Below are 19,837 nucleotides of genomic sequence, written 5' to 3'. Positions count from 1 at the left end.
CCACATGCAGAGAGGAGCAGGAGGAGTCCAGGGGAGGAAGGAGGTGGAGGAGGAGAGGCAGGGTGAAGGAAAGGAAAGAAGATGAAGGGAGGCAGGAGGATGGAGGGAAGGAGACATGAGAGGAGTGTAAGGAAGGAGATGAGGAAATAAAGGAATAAGAGGAGGAGAGAAAAGAAAGGAGGAAGGAAAATAAAATAAAAAGAGAGGTTGAAGGGAGGAGGAAGCAAGAGAAGAAGGAAAACCTCGAGGAGAGGAGTCAAAATTAAGGGAAGATCACATGAGGCAGGAGGAAGACAATGGGGTCAAAAATGAGGAAGAAAGTGTGAATAAAGAAAGGAAAGATGATGAAAGAAAGGAGGGAAGAGGAAATGATGGAGGTAAACGAGAAGAAGACAGAAAGATGGAGGAAAAAAGGATGAACACACAATAAGGAAGGAAAATAAAGGGATAAACAGGAGATGGAGACAAGATGGAGGGACGACAGGAAAGAGAAAACAGTTACAAGGAAGCTATACAAGAAAGAAATAAGAGTTCATTATAATAAAAGAAAGAAAATCAAACCAATAAGACGGAAAAAAAAACCAGCAAGAGGGACGAAGATGCAGGATGGAAAAAGAGATGAGGAGATAATAAGCGTGAAAATGAAGGAGAAAAGAAAAAAAGAAATGAAATGAGATCGCAGTAAACAGGACTTTAGTTGGAAGAACAAAAAGCGAGAGGAAAAAAAACAAAAAGAGGAAAGAGAAGACAAACAGCCTAAATAAACCAGAAGACGAGAAATAGGGTAAAGTGATGAAACCTTTGGGGAGAAGAAGGGGTAGAAAAGCAACCTGCTGCAACTGTGTCATCCCCTTCAAAAACAAGCTGTGATAATATTTTCTTTTTGTTGTATCCAGAAATATATTGCGTGGCAATGAATTTAATCATTTTGCCCCGAATTTCAATTTGCTGCTGTAATGCGATGCAACAACGCTATAAGCACAGCGTCGCCGGCGCCTTCCTTCGAGTGCGTTTTTTGATATTCCTCCGTACACAGGCGGCCGCATGCAGCGTTTGTTTTTATTGAAATGCGATTGGGTGGCGTCTCGCTTTAGGGCACGACATCGCGCCGCAACTCGAGGATTCACGAGTCAATTTCCTGAAGTGGAATCCAATAACGGTTGAAGAAGCCGAGGCGAGGCGTGTTACGACTCCTCGGGAACGGCGGGAGAGCGGTGCTGAAAAAAACAAAAACAGACTGTAAGTCTGCAGCCGGAAGCGTTTGGTCTGGAGGATGGGAGGACGGCCGTCGCCATGAGAACCGCTCCGGGGGACATCAGCTTCTTCCTCCGGTGAGGACAGAAAGGTCAAAAAAGATCGGTCCGATCCACCGCTGGCTCCTCCCCCAGCTCGTCCAAATATGGTCACTTCCTGCTCCACCTTTTTAGAATCTTCTTTGCAGCAGCAGCCAAAATGCAGCAAATGTACGCAAAGGTTGTCGTGAACTTCTTGGACGTCCACGTGTCTCCATCGGCGTAAAGATCGCTCCGTTTCATTTCATTCAACTTGTTTTTCTTATTTTGTTCGATATAAAAACATTCTAAATGATTGACTATTTTTCCTGAATTTCAGCCTCACAGAGGAGCAGACGAGATGATTGACAAGTGAAATCTTTGGAAAAGCTGATACCAGGTGAGCTACACGGGTGGAAACCTAAAACAAACATCCAGGTGGTTTCGTTCACGACTCTCACCTGCAAGACAAAGACAGAGTGACAGCCGGCCGGCGTTTCTTTGACTGAATGTATTTTATTGTAAAGCTATAAGGAAGGAGTAATTACAAGATATCATTTCTTTGATTTGCTCAGCAAAAATAAAAGACCACATTTTTTAAAATTCAAACATGCGGATGCCGATCAATAGAGAACAGATGAGGCTCAAAACAAACACGTCACCCAACGTCCTCTGAGAAGAAAAACAGAAAAGACCAAAAAATAAACAACAACAAAAAACAACAAAACAAGTCAACAAAATAAATGTACAAGTTTGTCTAAAGACTCGGCCTGGACGAACATGAGAGAACGGAAAGCGGTAAAAGCCGGTGGATGATCGGAGGAGTCGCGTCCTCCGCTCTGAGCCTTTAATAGAGCCTACGGTACGTTAGACGTTATAATCCTACAGGTTCAGGGTCACATGTCCTTCACGTTGTTTGAATATATATACTTTTTTCATCTTCCTTTTTTTGTTTTTTAAAACCTACACTTGCATGTACATAAAACTGTACAAAAAACAAGGCATCACTAGCATTTGTCCTATATAAATATAACCAACCAACAATTAGCCTACGAACGTGGACTTCCCGTAAAGACAAAAGATGGTGATTAGGCAGCTCTGTCCTGCTTTTCTTCTACTTCTAGTTCAAAACTAATGAAAAGAAAGAATTCTCCATCTTTAATGAATGGAAGCTCAAAGCTGCTATATGGTCACAACATTTTTTTTTTTTGTATTAAAGTCTGTGATCTCCAAGATTACAGTTAAATTATCTCCAGATGACAACCACACGTCAGGAATGTGACTTTTTTTTTTTTTTTTTAAGAAGCTAAAAGTTCAAGTGTGCCGACGAGAAGCCGAGTCGGCGCTTTAATTCATAATCACCTCCACTAACACATTTTCGTGACGTGACCTTTGTTATATTTTGCTATTTTCAAACGATCTGTGGTGTTGACATTTTAAAATGATTGTTCTGAGATTTCATTTTAATACCAAATGATGAAAATGACAAAGATAAATATTTTTTGGAGCCATAAAAGTTTGTTTAATTCGAGCACACAAACACGGTGGCACTTAAGGAACGCTGTAAAAATCCAGTTTATCGTGAGAGGAGTCAACAAATATTTTGTCATCCTAAAATTTTAAATTATAATCAAAATTTGTGTAAAAACTACGTCAGGTCTTACTCAAATTAATTGTCCTTACGTTATTTCAAGATTTCAACCATTATTTAATGATTATGTCATAATTATGGAATATTTTTCCATCTTTTCCTTTAATTGAATTGTGTTACCTCATAATGTGTAGAATCGCTCAGCGATGACGTACATTTCAAAGTGTTCACATCCGTTAATCCACAACTAACAACGTCCTGACGTACAAACTGAGCTGCTGTTTGGGATCGTGGCGTCATTCTTCTGCGAGGATGCGAATTTCATTCATGCGACGCTCGCGTTGTTTTTAAGGCTAATCGTTTTCACGTCCAGGGAAATCAAACTGGGATATTTCGATTGAGAATTTTGTGGGATTTGTGTTCCAGTTTTCAGCCTCAGTTGGAGTTCAGAAATAGGAAACAGAGTTCAGTCGGCCCGCTCAGAAAACCACTGACAACCGCCGCGTCTGGAAAAATACAGCAACGACCATTTATATTCATACAGAATGTCTAATAGTGTTGATTCCATAACATTGATAAAAACAACTGTGACAACAACGAAAATGTATAATATTTATAAAGTTGGCTTGTTTCATGCTCGGTCGGAGCCTCGTCTGTCGGAGACTCCGACCTCGGTATAATACACAACCCAAAAAACAGAAAACCGCTCCGGACGCCGTCACCTGGTTCCATGAGGAACGTCTGACGTTGATTTTACACTTCGAACTTCTGCACCGGTTAAAATTCAAGTCACAGAAATGACAGACTGTGATGCAGGTTGCAAAAAACATAAATCTTTTGGAGAGTTGGTCAAACGTTGAAGTGGAAGTTTCAGCCTCCAAAATGACTCTTCAAATAAATGTGCATTTCAGAGATAGAAAACACTGAAAATCGTAATAATTGTGTTTGACTGAGTTTAAAAGAAGTTGACGCTCTGCTGTCAGAGTTGATGGAGCCGCGTGTTTCATTACAGGTGCACTTCAATGATTTCACCTGTCTGTCAAAGTGAATTAAACCGTCGCAGGAAGCACGAACAGTTGTAGTTTCTGGCTCTGCCAGCTTTGTTAAGTTGCATAATGGAAACGTAAAACTCAGCCTGGCTCCAGTTGTATTTGATAAACGTCAGGATAGTTGAACTTTTTTTCTTTAGCGGCATTAAAGCACCAAAACCAGCAGATTTTGTGGTCGTTTTTCTGGAGTTTGACTCAAAACTAAAACGTATTTGAAATGACAGACGTCTCAATATTTTACATTTCAGTTAATTATATCATTTCAGTGAGTTAAATGTCACCGTCAGTGCAGAAATGTCTCAAATATAAAAACGGTGACGACTCGAGAGGCTCAAACTGGTTACAGACTGAATGTTGGTGGACAGAAGGAAGAGAGAAAAGATGAATCCTCTGAGTCGTAACGCTGCCGACAGACTTCAACATCACCGAGGACATGAATTCAGATCAAATCCCATCGTGTATCAGAACAAAGTCAAACTTTAGTGAAAACTGCAAAACTCAGAAACCAAAAACATTCATGTTTTTTTTTGTCTTTCATTTAGGAGCAGATTGAACCGAACGGCTGAATGCAGCTTCGACTGCATGATTCATATCGAGTTAAGAAGATAAGACCGCGTCTCTGAAAGGTTTATATAATGGACAGTATTTGGGTGCATGAACTTAATAGATTTAATGGATTATGGAATCATTTAAATCTCATTGGGAATCTAGATACGGGAAGACTTTACATCTTCGCTGCTGTTTCTGAGGCGATGTGACAAATTTCAACGTTGGGTTTTGTGAAGTTTTCATAAAAAATGCTTGAAAGTTTGAGACAACTTTAAGCTGAATGAATTATTTTCTTTTGTTTTGGCCAGTTGGGGGCAGCAACACAAGCGATAAATGATTAACATCATGTTATAAACTCATCGTGTCTACATCAACAGTTACTGATGAATCAAAGATCAATATCGAGTCACCTTTCAGCTCTGACTTTGCAAAAAAAAAACAAAAAAAAACTAGGCGCTAAAGGAGGTTCAAAACTGATCCTCTGTGGCTGACTCACTATAAGAAACATTCACAATAACTTTGATTTCGTGCAACTTTAAGAACCCAACGACTTGAGACGCGGTCTGTATTTCCCATGTTGAGTCCAGCGGTGGATTTCATACATAAATAATGCCTTTCAGTAGTAAACCAACGTGTTTTAAAATAAACCAAAGCATTTCTGGGACATTTTATGCATTTAAGTCACAAATCAGTGAGTCTGTAAAGTGTTTCGCTACAGCGGGTGCACTTTAGAAGTTAATAATAAATCAAGGCTAAACAAATGTGTTTTAATGCAGAAACACTGCACGTTAAAGCATATTTTAAATTAAAGGCTGCATTTTAATTGTGAAACAGTTCAGAAATATACAACGATTTTTATAAACTAGCTGCATTTTATATTCGGAGATGATGCAGCACGAAAGAAAGAAAAAGCTGCAGATGCATCGAGCTGCACTCTGATTTCTGATCGATATCTTTTTTTTTTTAATATTCTGAATACTTGATAATGAATCAATAGTGAGTGAAGCAGTGTTTGACATCTGTTTGCTGACTACGTTTCAGTCTTATTTCTTGTGTCTCGCATTTTCACACTAAAAAATGTAATATTCAATACTCAGTGTCAGAAATATATGCATACACAGTATATATATATAAATACATATACATATATATATATATATAGATAGATATATATATGTCTGTCACTGGAAAGCAGATCTGAAAAATAACTGTGAAGGCAGGACGAGAGGATGGACGTTCTGTATGCAGAGACACACACACACACACACACACACACACACACACACACTCTGGATATATATATTATATATATACTGCTTGGCTGGAAATGTCATATTGTAAAGCTACGATTTATTTCTTGTTTTTTTATTTCCAATTTTAGAACTAATGAAATCTTATTATTTAAAGTACAGAAATTTTTCTGGAAAAACATCCAAAAAGGTGCTTTGAGGAGGTTAAATTGTGTTTTAATGTGTTAATGTTTTCTTTTCTTTTTTTTAAATATTTTTTTGCACTTCAGCATACTGAATGTGCTGCATCAATGTCACCAAAAGTATGTGGACACCCGCCTCCCTCCACCTGGTGCAGCACCACGGTGAGATTATTTGGGCGGTTTTGGAGGAACCTGACCGACCCTGACCTCCAACACCGCTGGGGATGAACTGGACTCCGAAACCTGCTGGGACGTCTTGAAATCAGATGAGTCGGAGGCCGTTACTACATTGGTGAGCACGATAGCATACGGGGGAGGGGGGGGGTAATGCTCAGGTGTCCGGATACTTTTGGCCACGTAGGGGCCGCAAAATCGTCTTTAAAAAAAGGAAAGACTTCTTTTTAAATCTGTTATAAGCAGAATAAACACACACACACCAGCAGTGTTTGTGTTCTCACGTTTTCTTTTACCTGCGAGCGAACGCCAAGACTACCAGAGTTCAGCGCGGGTCACAGTGGAGGGGGGGTGGGGGTGGGGTGGGGTCACCACGGGTTGTTTTTCTTCTTCTAGGGTTAATTGGTGCCAAAGAAGTTGAGGTTAAACCGACATGGCGTGACCTCCTGCCCTCTCCTCTATCTTTACCTTACACAGCACCACCGGCCGGCCACCGGAGAGCCCGACCGCCTCGGCCACGCGGCTCCGAGCGAGCGTCGTACTACAGAATAGAATAAAACCACTTGCTCAAGTTTGATTGGCAGCAGGATCGGCGCATCACGATATCTGCAAACACACGCTGAGGACACTTTAGACAACGTGTCCGGTTCCATTTGAGATTTAAAATCTCCTGTAATCTTATTTAATCCCGGCTGATGTTGCTGTTAATTTGTTTTAATGTTGATCTTTCTGCAGGATATCTCCGAGGCTGGACTGATCTTTGAATATTCATGCTCCCTGGAGGACGATGGAGAACAAAATGGTGAACCGGACAAGTCATGCAAATCTTTCATATTTTCTGCTTTACGTAAAAAGAAAAGAAAAAACGTCCAAATTCCAAACAACAGAATGCCACGACATTTACGGATCACAGTCCTGCTCCCCAGAGGATGAACCCTCGGGGTTTAATTCACCGCCCAACCTTTCCTCTAATGTCACTGGACTAACTTCACATTTTAAGACTGAAAGAAATCTTTTGCACGTTTTACAGATGATTAAATATTCAAAAGCAAGTTAGGTGTAGATTCGGTTTTTTTTGGATCAAAACCTTTTTCAATTAAAAGCCTGTTTTTCTAAAGGTTAAAGGTCAAACCTCAGATATTTGAAGTTTATCATGATTAAAAAAAACATAAAATCAGCTGCAACTGGAACATGTTTGATAATTAAACTCCATTAAATAACTTAAATGATTAATTGATAATAAAAAAAAGTGAACAATTTTGCTCTACAGTGAACGATGCAGCCTCGTTAGCGATGCTAACAGGAAGTTAAACAATTTGGCTTCCTGTTTGGAAAAAATAACAAAGATTTGATTTTAATGCATGAAAACCAGGATGTGAATGTTTTCATGTGACTTTTTTTTTTTTTTTCATCCAACACGTTCTTGTTTATCGTTTTATGGAGTAACAGAACCGTTTTGTAGATTTCGATCCACTGACACATTTCTATCTGATCTGAATAAATGTATCATCGGTTTCCCTCGAATGTGTTTTTTGCCCCCTCGTGAACATAAATTCAAACCGTGTTTTAAAGTCGTCGAGGAGAGAAAACAAAACGAATTTAAAAAGAAGAGTCTGGTGTTTGTAACTCGGCACCGTCGGTGATGCTCCAGAGTCCAGGTTCCTGCCGGGTCGGTGAGCGCCGCGGCTCCTCTGTACATGTGAACGTCTCCCAGTTCAGTTTCAACACCAAAGGTTCTGCAGACAGCACAACAGCCACGGATCCACACTTTACGGCCACAGCAGCTTCCTCTGTCACTGTTTGTCGTATTTACAGCTCTGTACACAGAGAGAGAGAAAAGACCTCTTCACGGCAAAACAAAAAAAACGTCACCAGAACGGAGAGTTCGGCCTCCGGAGAGATCGGAAACAGCTGCGTCTCTGCGAACATCTTCACGAAAAGCTGCTCCGCTTGATTTGAAGCAAACTCGGCTCCAAAAAAAAATGAATTTCCTGGCGGCTCCGGAGTCAACAAAGGAAAGAAAAAAGAAAAACAAATCCCAAAAAAATGGAGGATAGATAGCAGTACACAGTATACTGAAGTAGGATTTACAAGAAGTTCCTTCCCTTCTCCCCCCCTCCCCCCCTCCCCCCCACCGAAGGTGTTTTTACTTTTTCTGATCCAACACAGCGACATAGCCTAAAGCAACGCACAAAAATCCAACTCAAATACGTGAGTAGCTAAATAGTTTCCCATTAAATTATCACAACGATGTGGTGTAGTTTACATTCTTTCCGCAGCAGCACGAGCCACGTGTTTTTCTTCCACTGATTTTGATTACTTTCTATTTTACATTTGATTGGTTTCTAGAGGAGGGGGGAGGGGTGGGGTGGATGGGGGGAGGAGAGGGGGGCGGCGGGCGGCAGTGAGCGAAGGTGGGAGGGGTCTAAAGCCTTGTAGGTGGATGCAGTTATAAAAAGGAGGAAGGAGGCGCTGCGGCACAGCGAGTTATAGGCACAGGGGGTGGCTGTGAAAGGGGTGGGGGGGAGGGGGGCGAACAGCGACAAGGGGATGATGGGAAGTGGTGGGAGGCGGGGTTTTAAGGTAGAGAGCGGCGCCCTCACAGGTAGATCTCCCTCTTGGAGGTCTGGCCGGTCGGGGTGGCGGCGGAGTGGTACTCCACCGCCTGGCTCAGCGGGATCTCCTCCAGCCCACAGTCTTTCCCGGACGAGTCTCCGCCCCCGGGGTAGGCACTGCTGTAGGGCGTCATGAACCGCATGTTGGCCACTTTGGAGCCGCCGCCCGGCCCGCGCTCCTCCATCGTCAGGGGCTTGGGGCTGCCGTTGGCCATCAGCTGCTCCTGCCCGTCCATCTCCTGGTAAGGCACGAAGGTGGAGAGCTGGGCGGCGTTCTTGGACACCTTGCGGTCGGGGGAAAGCTGGCCGGGCATCCAGCAGGAGTCGGAGTGGCCGAACTCGGTGCACTCGTGGGTGCAGTTACCGGTCATCGCCACGTCGGGAAGAGGCCTGAGGTCTGCGGAGAAACACGGACAAAGACGAGAAGAAGAAAAGTTGAGTCACCCGGAAAACCAAACAGGCACAGAACAACCGGTTTCATGAATATTTATTTTTGCTCTGCTTTGGTCTCCACCGCTTTCTGGATAAAAATATCTCTTTTATTAGCTGCTAGATGATCTTTTTCTTCACCGGCTCGTCTTCATCTGCGTCTGTTGGCCGGCAGCTGCGAAACCAAAACTAGGAGCTAAAAGACACCAAAAAAATGTGATTCTAGAAATCCCTCCGATGTCACGTTAGTTGTTCCCAAATATTACAGGAAGTTTGTACGTTTAGGAAACAAATCGTTTCAGTCGAACAGGTGACGGACATCTTTTATCTGAACATCTGAATATTATTTCTTCATTGTTTTTAAATATTGTTTATGCGGATTTTTCTGCAGGCATGTTGGATCAGATGTTTTGCTTTGTGTCTAATTCATTGGTCTTTATTGCGTTGATTTTTAGACGTTTGTTTGTGCTTTATCTAATAAAAAAGAAAAGTTTCCCTTGAGATTCAGCTGTTAAGAGTTAAAGTTGCCTGTAAACAGTATTTGACAGAAGGCAGGTAAAGGTTCCTCGTTCAAAACGTTGGTATTTGGACGTCAAAGATCTCATAAATGTTGCTTTTGTTCTCTAAATAAAACAACAAAGCTGCGAGTGCAGAGTCACAGTTCATCTGCGTGCAGGCGGGAGCTGCAGACGCTGATTAAAACTGTCATCGTCCCTTTATCCACGCACGCTCTCCATTTGAAGGAAATTAATTTAACCTCCGTGTGTATTTTTAAAGTCACTAATAGTTCGCGAGGTGCCAATAACGTCGCTTAATTTGTCGCTGAAAAGACGGAAGCGTCTGAAACGGTGGGCGCCGAGCGTGAAACGGGATCAGCTGACTCAAAGGAGGGAAACAAAAAAACACGCTCATGTTCGTTAAAACGTTAATTATGTTGCACAAACAGCCGATTGAAGCAAAAATAACAGTCGAACTGTTTTCTTTTAATGACACGATGACGGTATGATTGTCTTTTATTGTTATTGTGAATTAAGGTCATGAGTTCTCCTTTTTCTTTTCTTTTTCTGGCCCCCTGATTGTGTTTTGTGTGGTTTTAATGTCGAGCGTCTGAGACAGCAGCTGACGGGCGGGCGGACGGACGGACGGCTGAGTTCGCATTTAAAAAAAAAAAATCACAGCTTAGAACAGAGAAAGGTCAGAGATGGAAGCAGAAATATCAATGCGTATGCAGAAAGTAACCTTTCTTCTGTGCGTGACATTAGATCATTCTTTGATACCGGAGGCGGGGGGGCTCGCAGGGGAGGTGTGTGTGTGTGTGTGTGTTGGGGGGGGGGGGGGGGTCGTCTTGGGGAACAGTGCTTATTTCCCAAAATGCCCTCTGCTTCATGCATAATTGAAATTCATTGCCTCCTTTTTTTTTTTTGACAAAAGGAGCTACAGTCGGCTTTTCTGTCTGTTTGCGGGTTGATGCGTACGCTCTAATCCCGGGGAGTGCTGAGTAGCCCCCCCCCCCCTCCTCCCCCCCATTCGTTCTCACGGCCGCCGCTGCCGTGGATTTCAGTTCTTTAAGCACTTCCCATGCAAAAAAAAGCAAGGTGCTTGCAAAAAATGTTAAGTCATGTGCGAGCGGCTGCCGAGTTCAGAGCGGCTGTTTAATAAGTGCTCTGCCTCTGAACGTCGGTGTCAGCAGGAGGCTTATAGAGCACGGTCGCCCTCGGAGACGCTCGCCTCGACAACAACAACAGAGGGGGGACTCGGCGGTGCAGGTCTGGACGGCAGCCTGCGGGGGACCTTCGGTGGACTAAATCTAAGACCCCCCGACACGCCACTTTGTGTCTATGAATGCTTCTGGAGCCCTTCGATAATTTGGTTTCTATCATTCTGACACCAGCGATCTTCTGTTGCTAACGGCAACCGGTGAGCAAATATTGACGGGCGTCTCAAAACTCTCCACGTCTCTGCCGGACCGACATCTTCCGCTACGCCTCCTCTGATTGTAGCTATCATCTGTTTCTACCATCAGTGTAAACACACCGAACATCACCGTGGCAACAGTCTGAAGCTAATGAGTTGCTAATACAACATTGTGGGTGGCTGTTAAATTCTCATTTTTTTTCTGATCATGTGTGTTTAGTTCGCCGTACTGCTGGACACCTTCAAAGGTTTTTACGGTTCTCCCAGACGGAGTGCAGAGTTGATCTTTTTCCAAACTCTGAGCGCCTCGTCAAGCTGCTGCCGCTCATTAAAACAAAAAAGAAAAACTATTCTGCACAGAATAAACCACTTCGGTGGATTCGATAGGGAGCTGCAGCGTCGGCCCGCCACGGTGCGAGCTGATTGGTTCAAATTAAACGGAGGCCGACGCCCAGTAAAATGGAACAGCAACTCTTCCTTCTCTGAAACTTAGTTGGGTCCATTTTTTTATTAACAGGAGCTTTATTTGATTTATTTATCCTGTAAACACATTAATTACAATAATCTGGTTTCGTCTGAAGGCGATTTACTGTGAAAATGATTCAGAATCAGGAGGCGTCGTCACCTCCTGCTCCGCCTGCTACGAGCCTCCTCGCTCCAGATGTTCCTCCTGGAGGACTCGCCGCTCTGTCTGTTACCGTTCGTCACTCCGACACTCGTCAGAGCCGAGCGTCTTCCTCGGGGGAGCCGTCTCTGGAACAGGTGATGTTTACGAGTGAAAGAGGAGACAAACAGGAAGCTCTCCTTCTGTTCAGTCGCGCCGGTCGGAAGATAATTCGATCAAACTGTTGCTTCAGTGCGACCTGTCGACTTCACGTCCAACCAAATGTACCACTTCTTAAAGTTTGCACAGATGTTCCATATCGAAAGTCATTAAGTGGCTTTGAGGACATTATCCGTCCCTTTAATGGCACGTCGAGCATCTACAGGTAGTGGTTAAAAAAAAAAAAAAAAAAATCGGCCAATTAGAAAGGATTGAAATAAATCTGTGTTAAAAATGTTTTTATAAAAGATGCTGCAGCTTAAAAAAACAGCAAACAATTGAGCTGTTTTTTTTGGTGTCGCAAAGTAGAAGAGACCAGAACAAATCTGAGAAAACTAAAAATGTGGTTGTATGAGTGAAGCATTAATCTGTGGAAATGTAGAGTATCGGGAATTTACATTAAATAGAAATGGAGAAAGGAGTTTGCATTAAAAATCGAATTCAGAAATCAGAAAAGGGGGTTAAAAATAAAAGAATAAAGGCCTTGAAGTCTTCAGACGTAAATAAAAGTGTCGTTATACGAAGCTGTCAGGACTTCCTGTTCCTGTGTTTGCATTTACAAACCTGCGTGAACACAAACTGTCTGAAGGAGTAAATGGAAATCTATAATGTTCCACTTTAAAAACCTCTAAAACACTCGGTGGAAACACGACTGATTAAAAAAAAAAAAAAAAGGCCGGGGGCCAATCAGAGCGCGACCCCCGTGTTCACAGAATCACAGAATCCGTCGCCGGGCCGACGGGGGTCGTGTTCGTCCTAATTAAGCACAAAAGCTAATTGGGTTTGGTTTGAGATGGAGCTAATTGGCGAGCGCGACGGGAGGAAGAGGGAGTTCTTTGGGCCGCGGCGGAGATGTGAGATCAAAAACTGCTTCGGCTAATGGGGTCTTCCTTCCGGTGGTGGACGTTAGCGGGCCGCCGCCGCTCCTCGGGTCCAGATCATCATCAAAGAAGCGACGGAGGCTGATCAGAACCTGGCGAAGGACTGCTGACTCGGCCGGTTTCTCCGCCGCCGACTCTCATTAGTGACTGAAGCAGAAATATCCTGATCTGAGGACTTTGTCACCTCGTGAATTAAACGCACGCTTCGATTTCAAGTGTTTGGGTTCATTTAGCTTCAGACACTCTTAACGCCTGCTTTTTAAACGGGTATGTTGCTAATTTATTTTGTTGTTGTGGTTGTTTTTTGCAAAATTTACATTTTTTAAATCGCTAAATTGTTGTCGGAGGGGAACTCTCGATGGCCCTGAGCACGACGTTTCAGCTTGAAACATTCAAATACATTTTACACGATTTTTCCAGTATCAGTGGGACAGACTGTAAATGGGAATATTCGTAGTCTCCGGGTCGGAAATATGAAGCTAAAGTGCCTTAAAATGCCATACTATTGATGACCACTAGGGGCTGGCTCCCCAAAATAACCTCTGGCTCCAATAGACTCCCATTTAAAAGACCCGTGGTTTAGACTCCGCCCACAGTGAGACACAGAGATCAGAGGACAGAAACACAGCAGAGACGCTCACTGAGCTGGAAACAAAAACGGCTGCTCAGAAAATGAAGGTCAATAACAGAAATACGGTGTTTTCAGATGGAGGGGCGGAGCTATAAACACTGCAACTTTTCAAATTAAAAGTATACGTGAATTCAAGCCGTTACCAAATGTGTGTGTTGAGTATCAGTTTGTTGTTGTTCACATACAAAAAAGAAGCTGATTCAGCTGGTTTGGGTGGAGATCAGCTATGTGAATAAATAAGTGGCTCTCGGACACTTTGTCCCTCGTCAGTGGGCTAACGGGTTGCTATGACGACAGGTGATTAACCTGAAACATCACTAAACATTTAGCCAACTTAACTACTTCCCTGAAGCTAACACGGCGGCAGCAGCGGCTCCAGATTTCTCGTCAGCTCTTGGTGTGAAGTTTGAAAAGTTGTGAGGTAAAATCCCCGGAGGAGGAAACGCTATCACCCCCCCCCCCCCCCCCCCAGCCGCTGTCCCCCTCCCCCCTCGGCGAGGCTGCGATGCTGTCAGAGGGTCCGTGGCGCTGAATTCAAGGTTGCTTCCATTAGTCAAGGGTGTTTAAAATGGAGTAGCCCTCCTGAGCGCCCCCTCCACCCCCCCCCCCCACCTCCCCAACCCACCCACTCGCCCCCCCACCCCTTCACTGTAGCCCTTATCTGCACTCCTGAGTTCCAGTTAACCCTGGGGACCCCTCGCTCGCCCCGCTGGCCTCCCTCTCTGCATAATACACTCCGCTACCTTGGTCACCATTTTCCGGTCAAACTAATTAGATTCCAGAGTCCCCCTCCGCTCAGGAAGATGTCAGTGGTATGAAATGGAAATAATTTCCAGATGAGTATCTGACATTTTACGCTGTCGACTGGAGTAAAGAGCCCAGGCGGATTGGCTCCTTCTATCCCTCCTCCTCCTCTTCCTCCTCCTCCTCCGTCTTCTTCTTCCTCCTCTTTTCCGCTCCATCACTTGAGTTGCAGAGATATGTTAAATCCTCTACTTCCCTCCTCTCTCTCTGCTCGGTCCTCGGTGATAAATGGAGGCAAATGTACACAAAAGAGAGCCTTTTTTTTTCTGCCCATGCTTGAAGTGTTAATGTCTTTAATTACTTTGAAGCTACGTTTTCTGTGTGTCTGTGTGTGTGTGTGTGTGTGTGTGTGTGTGTGTGTGTGTGTGTGTGTGTGTGTGTGTGTGTCGCAGTAAAAAACCTACAGCAGGAAAACCTTCAATTATCGCCTTTGCTCTGTCTGTGACAATGGCTCCGATTTATCTTATAGGAACAATGGAGGAGTGAGAGGAGGTGCAGCTGCACCGAGCGCTCAAAGACGTCCGGGGAGAGAAAGCGAGCGATGTGCCGCTTCCCCCGCTACCATCGGCGGTGACGCCGGCGGCCCACGCACACGAGGACACGTAACCACGACGCCGGGATCATCATGCCCTGCTCAAACTTTTTTCAAATGTGGGTGATCAGGCAAGAGGCTCAACAACCGTGTTGCCTAAAGGTACATATATATTTTTATATATATATATATATATATATACATAACACTTATGGGTGGGCGGGGCAAAGTGTCCGCTGGTTTCCAATCAGTTCAGTTCGTAGCTTCAGGTCTGTAAAATGGTTCTGATCCAGAAGTGTCTTCAGCTGCAATACCAGCGAGTGCCACTAGAGGTCGGCTCCAAAAAGCCTCCGGCTCCATAGACTCCCATTCAACTTCTCTCATCAAATCCAAAGTGAATAAAATGTGTCCATCAGTTCTCTCGGTGTTGTTAGCTAAAGTCACTCCTTCTTATTAGTTTTCTGGAGGTCCATCTGAAAATAATCCCTCATTCATTAGAAAAGAAGATTCAAGAAGACCTGTTTTTGGGGGCGTGTCTGTTTGATTGACAGGCCTGTGGTGCAGTCAGGTTACAGCTATCGGTGGGCGGGACGTAGTATCGTCGGGTTTCCGATCAGATCGGTCAGATCCACCGCTGGCTCCTCCCCCAGCTCATCCAAATATGGTCACTTCCTGCTCCAAACCGCTCCAAACTAGCAAAGATGGTGACGGACTGAAATCTGAGCTAAAACTCTTAATACGCAGAAAAAAGACTCCGCCCCCTCCAACTGAGCTCCTTGACTTCCTGTTTCGAGATGAAATAATCGAACCCTGCAGCTCTTCAAACGTTAACGGACACGATTCCGACGATAAAACGACTCATTTCAGGGGTTTTGAAATTTATTCTCCGTTTTACAGCCGCTCCTCTTTCACTGATGAGTTCTTTGAGCCGGTGTGAGATGACGACGATGATGATGATGATGAAGGTGTGTGAAGCCAAATGAGGCCACTAAAACCAGACTCTCCATTCAGGCCGGATCCGGTCCCGGAGGCCCGGTCTCTCCCTCTCCGTGGTTCGGTGTCCCTCCCTCCTTTCTGACCCCCCAGTCTGACTCCGTGCTGAAACCTTGCCGGCTCTAATTAAACTTTGGGCAGATTAGAACTTTGCCTTGTCAGTCTTTATTCATGCTTAAACAAGTTATTACTTTTTGAGAAATTAAATTAGCCGGCAATTAATTAATCGACACAGAGCTGGGGAAAGAGGACGAAGGGCGGGAGGGAGGGAGGTGAGGGGAGATGAAAGTGGAGGGAAAGAAGAGAAAGAGAAGTCAGGTTTTGGCAGAAAATGAAGGAAAAGGAGACACAGATTTATCTCAGAGATGGAAAAAAAGAAAAGACGAAGGATATTAGATATTTAAATGTCATACGTTCTTTCACTAATTAGCAGGAGAGAGAAATGAAGATGAAAATCGCTTGTTTTTTTTTCCTCCTTTCAAACATTAACATTTGATGCTTTTAGAAGCCCCCCACCTCCTCCTCCTCCTCCTCCTCCTCCTCGCCATCTCCCAAATCCAAAATTAATTCACCCTTTGACTCCTTCAGAAGCAGAAAACAGGCTGAAAGGAGAGAAAATGAAAATAGTCTTTTTGTTTCTCGCTGGTTAGTCTCCTCCTCTGTGACATCGACGTATTGACTGACGTGTTTAAAATGCCCTCCTCCCCCTCCTCCCCCCCCCCCCCCCCTGCGAGGTATAAATCCATTTCCTGTTTTAAGACAGCACCGAGCGTAGCTATCTCACGTTTCCCTTCCTCCTTTGTCTTTTCCTTCATTTCAGTTCACTTTTCAGAGCATATCTCAAATGTTGATGTCATCGTACAACATCATCACATTTTCCAATAAATCTAGACTCAAAAATGTGTTTACCTTCGACCGCCTTCACATAGCTTCCTCTTTCTTTCCTCTGTGCTTCCTGCCAACCCGTCTTCTCTCAGCTCTTTAGAACTCAACCCTGAACTTGAATTAGTTATTTTCCGACAACAGATTTGTACACGATTCAAAATAAAAACAACTCCCACTCCGTTCCTCCTTTTCTCCTTCCTTCCTGCCCACTTCCTAATCCCCCCCCCCCCCCCCCCCCACACCTCTGGCTGATCAATATGGCCGCTGCGGCGTCTGCTCGGCTCTGAGCTCGGACAAGCACGGAGACGACAGCGAGGAGCGTTTTAAAGTCTGGAAGTCGGGTTTGTCTTCGTCTCCACATCATTAAAGAGAAAAATCCAGGATGTGTTTGTCATGAATTTTTAGACGTTTCAAAAAATCGTTTGCAAAGTTTTGGGGCTCCCCTCCAGAATTTAAACTTTACAATAAAGTTTTCACACCATGAGGTTGAAAGCGAAGTGTGTTACCGCGGTAACCGCCGGCGCCCACCCGAACTACACCAGCTCCTCCTCCGACGGCATCTCTCGGCCTCCGGAGGGAAAGCCTTCCCGGGTTTGACTAACGCTAAGCATAACTTTCCAGCATCAGGTTGGACGGATTTATAAAAAAACATGTTTTGGCCAAACCTCCCGGAGAAATAACCAAACTTTTCTTTTTATTTATAGCGTTTTGTATTTGAAAGCGAAGCCTGAAGACAAAATCAACGCAATAGAAAGCGCCCGGAGCAATATCAAGTACAATAAGTCCTGGCCATAAATATTTGACCACTCCACCCTGCTGTTTTTCTGTGTGTGTGTGTGTGTGTGTGTGTGTGAGGTCATTAAAGATGCAGAGGAACATGGTTTGTGTTTGCTTTGAATGCACAAACTGACCTGAATACACAAACAGCTCCGACACATCTGCATCTGATTTAAAGGGAAATCAACTCGTTTTTTTATTTTTTTTATTTTTAACAAATGAGGTTTCACTTCAGTAATTATATTCAGGAGGAGCTCCTGTTGCACTCCAGTGTCTGAGACATGTGATTGGTTAAGAGGTTGTTGTTGTTGTTTTTTGGTGTTGTTTTCGGGGAGATAAACGAGCGACTCGCCGGCCAACGATCGGATCAGATTCTTCTTTCCAGACACGTTGGTGTTTATGTATGCAGGCTGCTGTTGTTGCCAGATTTAACTCCATGCTACATTTACTCTGCTGCAGCTCAGCAGAAAGACCAGACAGACTCGGGGTTGTCAGGTTTTTCTGAATGCATGACGGATGACCGGGGCTAATGGGAGGTTTGTAAAAAATAAAACACGAAAATGGACGGGGCCTGTAAACGGTCTCTGCGTGGCTCCTGAGCTCCCGTTATTATCTCCACATGGATACTACATGGAGTGTATTTCTGTCTCTACGTGGACACCAGAGTGCCATTACCGCCTCCGTACGCACATTCATGTCCATTATTTTCTCAATAGAGACACCTTGGAGTCCCTGATAAATTCTATGTGGACATTTTGGTTCATTATTGTCTCTGCTTGGATAATTGAGTGTTTATAATTGCCTCTATATGGACATCTCAGTCCATTATTGTCTCACTATGGACATCTGGGAGTACATTTTTGGACACTTTAGCCCACAATTGTCTCTATGTGGACTCCTTAGTCCATGTTTGTCTCTTTGTGGACACCTTGGAGTCCATTATAACGTCTTTGTGGACATCTTGGTTCATTATTTTCTCTATACTTGGACACTCAAGCCCACTATTATCTCTATGTGGACTCCTTAGTCCATTTTTGTCTCTGTGGACACCTGAGTGCCCATTAACAACTCTGTGAACACTCATGTCCATCATTTTCTCAGTAGAGACACCTGGGAGTCCATTATAGCTTCAACCTGGACACTTGAATCCAATATTGTCTCTATGTGGACTCATAATCAATCAGTTGTCTGATAGTTTGAGGTGTCTACATAGAGGAACATTAAAGCCTCCTGGTTGAAACTGTGTCAGAAAATATCTGGTTTATGGTAAAAAAAAAAAAGGAAAAAAAAGAAGTCAGTCAATAGTACAAACTGAACTACGAGTCCCAGGGAGCGTTTTTGTGGGAAAAAAAATTCACTCACACAACTTTTGAACTTAATTTTGTCAAAACCGGATGAAACATGTTTAAAATCAATTCTGGATCAGATTCACATCCATCTCTTAAGACAAAAAAAACATTGAGGTAGCTCTTCATAGCAACGGCAGCTGAGGCTCATGGAAATTAGGAAGTTCCTTTTCTCCAGTTTTTCCAGTTATAACTATTAAAATAATGAATAATCACCTGCTATCTGTGACCCCCCACATGATCCTAAACATGTTATTTATTTATTTTTTATTTTCTGTTGTTACCGTGGGAACCCTGCATCGTCTACACATTCCGGCACATTAAATATTTTTAGGAAAAAGAGCTTCATCAAACATCCTGAGAGCTCCAGTTGTGAAGCTGTAAAATGTGATCACATCTGATGGGAACGATGCACGAAAAAAAACCAACATCTGTAATCAGCCCCCCCGAGCGTCTCAAAGAAAAGTGACTCTTTTCCTTTAATGTTCTGTTGAGACGCAGAGACGCGACTTCGTCTGTCAGACCGGACTTCAGGACCTGTCAGCGCTGTTTTCCATGCATCAAACAATCAGCAGCGTTGTAGGTTTAAAGTGTTCCTGTTTACGCCCGTCTCTTCAAGTTAACTCGCACATCAGACAGGAAGCTGAGACAGCGACCACCCCTCTAGACCCCCCCCCACCCCCGTAAATAACATCAACCGACCGGGAAAACAAAAAAATAAATAAAAATCTGAGGAACCTGCAGATCGGATCTGAGAGAGGACAGAATTAGCGGCGAGGTGAAATAAATCTTCACACAGAAACGCCAACCAGTCAATTATTAATAGTCCAGAGGAGCGCACACACACACACACACACACACACACACACACACACACACACACACACACACACACACACACACACACACACACTTCCCGGTGGAATCGGCCTACTATGAAGGAAAAATTCAATTATCCTACAAAAGTGAATAAATTTGCTGCCTCGAAGCCCCCGGCTGTAGCTGCGGCTGCCATTTCCCAGGATGCATTTGGGGATCATGTGGAGTGGAGGTGAGAAAGAGAGAGAGAGGGCTCATTAATGGGACGTCGCAATCTTTTAGTTCTGTCACAGTGAAAATGTACTCAGAGCTGCTCCTTTAC

At 43.9% G+C, this 19,837-nt stretch overlaps 1 protein-coding gene across 2 annotated transcripts in view; it reads right to left on the bottom strand.

Annotated features, from left to right (window-relative positions):
- Window positions 1–6,287: 6,287 nt before the first annotated feature.
- Window positions 6,288–19,837, bottom strand: part of LOC138210342 (protocadherin-1-like) — a 126,700-nt gene continuing 113,150 nt past the window's right edge. For both annotated transcript variants that reach the window (XM_069169431.1, XM_069169432.1), the window contains exon 5: window positions 6,288–9,078. In XM_069169431.1, coding sequence (XP_069025532.1) covers window positions 8,666–9,078 — 413 coding nt within the window. In that variant the 3' untranslated portion in view covers window positions 6,288–8,665. The remainder of the gene's footprint in view (window positions 9,079–19,837) is intronic.

This window comes from Embiotoca jacksoni, unplaced genomic scaffold (genome assembly GCF_022577435.1).
Source record: "Embiotoca jacksoni isolate LCO1_2020_lvr unplaced genomic scaffold, fEmbJac1.0.p SCAF_45, whole genome shotgun sequence".
Taxonomy (NCBI): Eukaryota; Metazoa; Chordata; class Actinopteri; family Embiotocidae; genus Embiotoca; species Embiotoca jacksoni.
This window is presented reverse-complemented; position numbering and strand designations above follow the sequence as displayed.